This window comes from Toxorhynchites rutilus, chromosome 2, assembly GCF_029784135.1.
Source record: "Toxorhynchites rutilus septentrionalis strain SRP chromosome 2, ASM2978413v1, whole genome shotgun sequence".
NCBI classification, from domain to species: Eukaryota; Metazoa; Arthropoda; class Insecta; order Diptera; family Culicidae; genus Toxorhynchites; species Toxorhynchites rutilus.
This window is the reverse complement of record NC_073745.1, coordinates 258,564,802-258,572,276: the sequence shown is the minus strand read 5'-3', so window position 1 is coordinate 258,572,276 and position 7,475 is coordinate 258,564,802. Positions and strand designations below refer to the sequence as shown.

The window sequence follows — 7,475 nt, the reverse complement described above, 5'->3', positions numbered from 1 at the left end:
CATTTAGTATCTTATAATTCTAATAACCAGTTTCCTCCACAGATGCCATTTCTACTAGGTAATAGTAATAGTAATAGTAATAGTAATAGTAATAGTAATAGTAATAGTAATAGTAATAGTAATAGTAATAGTAATAGTAATAGTAATAGTAATAGTAATAGTAATAGTAATAGTAATAGTAATAGTAATAGTAATAGTAATAGTAATAGTAATAGTAATAGTAATAGTAATAGTAATAGTAATAGTAATAGTAATAGTAATAGTAATAGTAATAGTAATAGTAATAGTAATAGTAATAGTAATAGTAATAGTAATAGTAATAGTAATAGTAATAGTAATAGTAATAGTAATAGTAATAGTAATAGTAATAGTAATAGTAATAGTAATAGTAATAGTAATAGTAATAGTAATAGTAATAGTAATAGTAATAGTAATAGTAATAGTAATAGTAATAGTAATAGTAATAGTAATAGTAATAGTAATAGTATAATAATGATAGTAGTAATAGTGATTTGCGCCAGTAACACCGGCTGAGTGTATCCTATGGCTTACCTTCCCTACTAACACATTTCCTGAATTCCTGAGATATTTATGAGAGGTCGTAGAGTTCTCTGCATCTCTCTTAAGTAAATATCGAACTAACATTCCTTCCCCTTCCCCAGCAGTTGCAAGGACGTGGTCAGGACAATTCTTAACTGTTGGAGAAAACATGCCTTCATCTAAGAGATATTACTAATCATCAGCAACGGATGGAGGCTAGTTTTTAACTTATTAGTTCTGAATTCGTACCACCTACGATATTGTGCTCAATGCAGTGCTAATGCTAATGCTAATGCTAATGTCCTAAAACTAAACGTCGCCGATTTTTAACCCCATTCATCTTGATTACAGAGAGAGGGAAACGCTATTTAACTAACTATTTAATTTTTTTTGAAAAATCTGATTTAATTTGGGATATTGTCATTTTTCCAATTTTTAAACCAAATGTAAATAGATTCGAAACATGTTAAAAGTTGCGCCACAAACAGCTTTTTCAATTTCACAAAAATCTGAGGCCCACTATATCGGTTTGGCGTGGAATGGTCGATATATTATATATGAAACTCATATCTCAGAAACGAAAAAAAATAGCTTCTCTGATATCGAGATATATTATGTAAAAAATCCTTAGTTTTCATGGAAAAATATAAAAAAATATAGTGCCCTCTAGTCCAAAGCCATGAAATCAACAAAAAACAACTACAATCAATTATTACGAAAACAAAATCCATTGTTTTGGCAAGTTCAATATTTCGCTCATTCGCTTCAATTTGATATGTCTATCATCTAAAACGCTTCAGTGGTTCAAAAGTTATGATTTTTTTAAAAAGGCATTTTTGGAAATAATTGATTTTTCGAACCACCCTAAAATGGGAATGGTCACCCTAACGAAAAAATAAAAAAATACGGGTCTAATGTTTTGTGATAAAGAACAAAATTACCACTTATTGCTGAGAACCACTATATCGGTTTGGCATGAAATGGCTGATAACACACTGCGTTTCAAAACTATAGAACCACGCATTTTTTCTGAGTTTCCAGAGATATGTAAGAAGACGGTTGAATTGAAGTATATAGTGTAGGATATAACAACTATCTTAAAAGACTGACCATTTCAACTTTACTGTTGTGTTCAGGAGCGAATCATTCAAAAAACAGAAATTCCAGTGTTTCATAACTATAGAACCAGATGGAAAAACTCTCAGTCTTTTACAAAATTAACGTCAATTACCTATGAGTTATAATAAGTTCCTAATTCGTAGGTCTTCTTTAGTTCTCTATCAGTTCAAATAACCCATTTGAGATTGTTTTGACCAAGCTGCGCTATGTTGTAGTGTGTATCTCGTTCTACGCAGAGGATACTGCTCGTTTAAGCTCTCCAAATCACTCATACTGCTTGTAAGCTCTAGTCGTACGATCACTCCTCATAAGTTCTTGATAGAGTTTTGATCCGTTAAACAAGCTGACCAGTCCAGAATCTGAAGCAGTATGAGTATTCAATAAACCATGCCTTGACTCTCCGGATGTAATAAAATGATGCCAAATTACCCAATTATCACATTGTTTTTGATGCAAAAACAAAAGTAAATAATTCTGAATTACTTCATGGCACTTCCTCATGTACATTGGTGTTGATAAAAAGCTATCTGAACCAGGCCGTTTTGAAAATATTTTCCTCAAACTATCAAACTGCCGCCTGCAAAGTTACGAGTTGAAAAAATACATGACACGTTCTGTAAGTCCTTTCAGTGTGAAGAAATTTTATTCAAGTTGGATTTCTTTTTAACAGAGAAGTTCTCCTGAAGTAGTGAAAACCATGGCCTTAGCTCCCACCGTAGTTTTTAGACCCACAGCTTTGGAGATGAGATTCTTATGGTTTGAGGAGAATTTTCTCAAAAAGGCCTGGTTCAGGTAGCTTACCATCAACACGAATGAACAGTCAGAAGTGCAAAGAAGTACTTCAGAATCATTTACTGCTGTTTTTACATCAAAAACAATGTGATAATTGGGTAATTTTGCATCAATTCATATAATCTGGAAGGTATAGTATGGTATTATTATGGTATTATATTGGTTTATTAATAGGGGCTTCAGATTCAGGACTGATCAGCTTGTTTACCAAATCAAAACCCTATGAAGAACTTATGAGGAGTGATCGTATGAATAGTAGATGAATAGAGAACTGAAGATGACCTACGAATTAGAAACTTATTGTAATTCATGGGAAATCGACGTTCATTTCGTAAAGAAGTGAGAGTTTTTCCATCTGATTCTATAGTTATGAAACACTGGAATTTCTTTTTTTTTTCAATGTTTCGCGCCTGAACACAACAATAAAGGTCAAATGGCCAGTCTTTTAAATGAAGATAGTTTTTAATCCTACACTATATAATTCAACCGTTTTCTTACATATCTCTGGAAATTCAGAAAAAATTAGTTGTTCTATAGTTGTGAAAAGCAGTGTATAATGTAGTCATAGCTATGCGTCAGGTCTGCTCGCCATCTTATTGAAGGTTTCTGAATGTATCTGAAAAGAATTAGAAAAATCACGCTCAGATGACTTCGAAAAAAAACACACTAATTTCGGATCTTGTTGAAGCAATGCATTGGTAAAACATGTGGTTAGTATCCTTTCAAGTTTTTTTATCTTGCTTCTAGAAAAAATGGCAACCTAAAATCTTAAAAAAATCTGAAAAAATTCTAAATGATTAATCTGTTTCCAATAGGGCGAAAAAGGCTCAAACGCAAGGACATCCAGTTTCGTGCTGAAGCTTATAAAAATTATAGATAGAACTTATGGAAGAAGAAAAAATGAATTTTCGTAGCACTAAAATGATGATGATGATGATGATGGTGATGGTATCGGCCCCTTCCTCTGCAAAGGTTTGAGCAAGACGAGTTATCTAGAAGATAACTTTTTATCTCAGCTTTGAAATCAGTTTAACAAAAGAAAAATCAACTGATTTTAGCTACAGGTATAAAATCAAAAAAGGTTATTTTATTACATTATCAAAAGAGAAGCCAATACCCAATCTTATCCTCCACTGATCCGATACGGTCCCGATAAGGCTCTTGCAGCCAATTGGTCCACCAGAGCACAAGTCCAACCGCCAGCCTAATTTTAAATAAACATTGTGTATCCCCATCCAGAGAAGTCAAGAAATTTTCCTTTACGAAAAAAATCCAGACCGGCTCTCACAGAAACTTTTACTCTATATCCTTTACATCAGTGCCACGCGCGCGGGTCTCAAACTTTTGTATTATTGAAATTAATTGAAATAATAATGAAAAATAAATACAAGTTGATAAAAAGCGGGACAATCAAAAGGAAAAAACTGTTCTGTCCCGTTCAAAACGGTACATTTGGTCAGCCTATTTATATCACCACAGGTAATGAGATCAGTGACTTTATATACATTTTCGTGCATATTACACTAAAAAATAATGAAAAAAATAAATAGATCAATTTTACCCCAAAAGTATGGTTTGAAACTTTCGCAAAAAAATTTCCAAACTAACGTTTAAGGAAATGGTTCCACGAAACGTTTTGTTACGAAACGTTTTGTTTTATGTGTATCGTAAGATGGTTCAACGTGGTCAGGACAACGATGTCGATGGTGATGTCGTTAGCCGTGCCAACATTTCATGGCCGACATGTACGCGAAGGTAGAGAGCGAACGACTGCTATCACTACGACACAATCAATTAAAACTGTGTGAGGGTGAATATAGTCACTTGCGAGACGCTATAATGTGCAACACCGACACAACCAGAAATTATACACAAAAAAATCGTTAGGCATGAAAATAGGTCATAAAGTATATTTCATACAGCGTATATTCAATACCGACTAGGGGGGTCCTATACAGAAAAAAATAATTCGACACTTTTCTTCTCTCAACAACACAAGATTCACGAACTTTAACGTTTTTTTCATCGAATGATAACGCGCACCGTCATTTCCGATAGCATAAACATCAAACACACTTCTGTTCAAATAAGTTCATTCGTTCTGTTTTATCGATCACATTCGATCAATCTTATAGATCGTTGAAACATTCAAACATACTACAATACATTTGTTTCTTTGCATTCAACCAAAATTTTTGCTAGAAATGATATACAGGGTGGCGCATAAGTCACGCAACGCTCTCTGAAGGAAAAAAATAATGATCGCGCTGCAACTATCGAGCGTGTTGGCTCCTAAGCGGTTCAATTGTCGACTTTGTATCGTTTTTTATTCGAGAACAAAGATTTTGTCTCGTGAGAAATTTTTTATACGATATTTATGTGCAAATCGGTTGCCTGACTTATGCGTCACCCTGTATGACAGAACAACATTTGCCGGGTCAGCTAGTGTATATAAAATTCAGAAAAATCAGTATCCCAAAAAAATATGAAATCACATTGTTTTGCCGGTTCATCTAGTAATCAATAGCATTGCAACTAGGATAAAACACGATTATACCACCCCAATTGTACAACAAAAAGCCCGTGAAGCTGACAATGCGTCGAAGCGCCAGAGAGCGCAATCATAGATACAACTTCGTTACTGATCATTATGAAACATTATACGCCATAAGTACAAACCCGCGTGATTTTCAGCAAACAGATGGGATCATAATAAACGAAACTATCAGCTTCGAAGCAGCCCTCGAATGAACATTTCATTTTCACTGCAATACGCAAGCGGATCGGTTATGAAAGTGACGCCTATATAATTTGCATAAGTTTTCATTTTAGCGTTTATTAATTTGCTTGATCTGCGAAAATAACTCATTTTGGGTGGAACTAGCGATGCTGATAAATGGGAGTTATTGGTGCGTCCGATCGCTCTATTAGAGCTATTGTAACGTAATCTGTTGGATAAAAGTTGTGGCCCATGGGTGTGCCATTACCGGTGGAAGCACTTTCATCCGTTGTCGAAAATCACGATTTGTGTGTGGGCTTCCCCAGAGGCAGCCATAACCGCCAACAATGACCGGAAAACAGTGTGCTATAATAAAGAGTTGTTTCTCACATTGTGGATGCCACTGAATAGCGATGTTATGGTCTCAAAGAAATTCCGACCGACACAAAATTGTCACAGACTGATAAACCAACACTGCACTATCAATTATCAAACGATATCGGGTAAATACCGTTGATTGATTTACGACAATTATGGGCGGCTTTCCTTTTTACCTTCCAAGCGATTAACTCATATACAGAAGTATTTGAGCGCATAATTTATTACACACGTTTCACTGATGATATGCCAATTGCTGCTGGTTCTATTGATAACGGTCTGACTGAGAACTCGTCAGCTTTGAACAGATAGACAGCAAAAAAGTAAATAAATATAGATTACAAGAGTGTCTGGCTGCCAAACCAATGTATACAAGATTTGGAATATTCATTCGATTACATGTGACGTACCATATCATGTTGCTCCTCAACACGCTTCAGCTACATGTCGATTATTCTGATATTCGAAGATTCAGTCTCCCTTCGTTGATCGATAAGACGTGTTGAAGCGCTGAAAACCCCTTGCATCTCCGTTTTTTTTATAATGGGCCAAGTGAAGTGCTATAATATCGCGAATCGCCTCTACATCCCCTACGAGGATAAACGCTTCCTGGCCTATCTGGTGGGTGGTCTGACAACGGTTTTTGGCACCGTATTGTTCGGTCTGGTGGCCACGCAGAAGTTAGACGATGAAAGTTGCCTCTCGTTCTCTTATGGTACCGTGGTGGTTTCCTGTAATTTAAATCAATTGACGTCCGTCGTTTCCTATTTCAGTTTATAGCTTGGAACTTCCGCTCCTGACAGTCATTTTGATGGTGTATTATATAGCGACTTTCGCGTTCTTCTGGGGCGTTTGGCAGGTATGCTGCTGTAATGCGCTTGATGGCAATGGCACAGAAACGATGATAGATTTTCTCGCTCTTTTCATACGTATCCTCCAGGAAAAATCTAAATATATTCTGCCGTTCTTCTGCCTTCTGGTAGCCACCGTCGGATTCATAGGTCATGCCCATGTCGAGCGGATGCTTTTTGAGGTTGGCGAGGACGAGCGGCGTTTCGTTATAGCTGCATTTATTTTTACTACAGGTAAGGGAAAACGTAATGCCACGTCATAGGAAGAAAAAGCGCATTGAGAGGATGCATTTTCGCTGTGTACAGCGTAGACCTAGAGCACAAATGTACAGGGAAATTCCATTTAATATGCTCACTGCTATCGTTCCCAGGCATGCTGGTTTTTGCTAGCGCAATCACATTACTGTTGTACCGGGAGATGAGCAGTACCAGGCAGGACAAAGTGGAATATCTGGAGATGTTTGTGGCGGACGGAAAGTTTTGAGCGTGATTCCGAGTTGTGAATGTACCTGGGTATTATAACAGTTATTTCTAAAATCATAACCTTTGTACATGTTATTTTAAATTTAAACAAATAAAAAAAAATATGTTAGTCAAAACAGAATTCATTATACAACCGATTAAGGTCAAATTGCTATTTTTTTCGATAACATGCCATGTTGGAGAAAATAACATTAGCCCTGTCTCATGGAAACCTTCGTTTCTATTGGTAAAACATTGGGACAGACAATTTTCAAAGAGGAATCGATTCCTGCACCGGAGATTTTTTGGACCGCAGATTTGTACAAAAAAAAGCTCGTTTGCTCGTTTGTACACTAACGCCACTGAAGACTTCAAGTGGATCCATGCGAATGCTTCCATGAATTCTGGAATTTTGGAAACATTATCTTCACGGCTTATCCCCTTAGTATCTTTCGATTATTAATTCACTTCTTTGGATAATGGTGGATATATTCATCATAACATTGAATGCCCAAGAACTATATAAACGAGCAAGCTCATTTTAAGTTGATCGTGTCTGGATCATGATTTATTTCCCCATCAAAGAAAAACAAAGGTCTATGAGTGGTGATTTT

At 35.9% G+C, this 7,475-nt stretch overlaps 1 protein-coding gene across 1 annotated transcript; it reads left to right on the top strand.

The window, feature by feature from the left end:
• Positions 1 to 6,007: 6,007 nt before the first annotated feature.
• LOC129770072 (uncharacterized) lies at positions 6,008 to 7,012 on the top strand. Its single transcript, XM_055772690.1, has 4 exons — positions 6,008 to 6,263; positions 6,322 to 6,407; positions 6,489 to 6,633; positions 6,771 to 7,012. The coding sequence occupies exons 1-4, from the start codon at positions 6,092 to 6,094 to the stop codon at positions 6,881 to 6,883; spliced, it is 516 nt and encodes a 171-aa protein (XP_055628665.1). The 5' UTR covers positions 6,008 to 6,091; the 3' UTR covers positions 6,884 to 7,012.
• Positions 7,013 to 7,475: the final 463 nt, after the last annotated feature.

Bases quoted from the DNA above. Each gene is read 5' to 3' on its own strand.
- LOC129770072 (XM_055772690.1), top strand. From the start codon at position 6,092: ATGGGCCAAGTGAAGTGCTATAATATCGCGAATCGCCTCTACATCCCC. The intron at 6,264-6,321 runs GTACCGTGGTGG...TTCCTATTTCAG, and splicing joins TTGCCTCTCGTTCTCTTATG to TTTATAGCTTGGAACTTCCG. The intron at 6,408-6,488 runs GTATGCTGCTGT...CGTATCCTCCAG, and splicing joins TCTTCTGGGGCGTTTGGCAG to GAAAAATCTAAATATATTCT.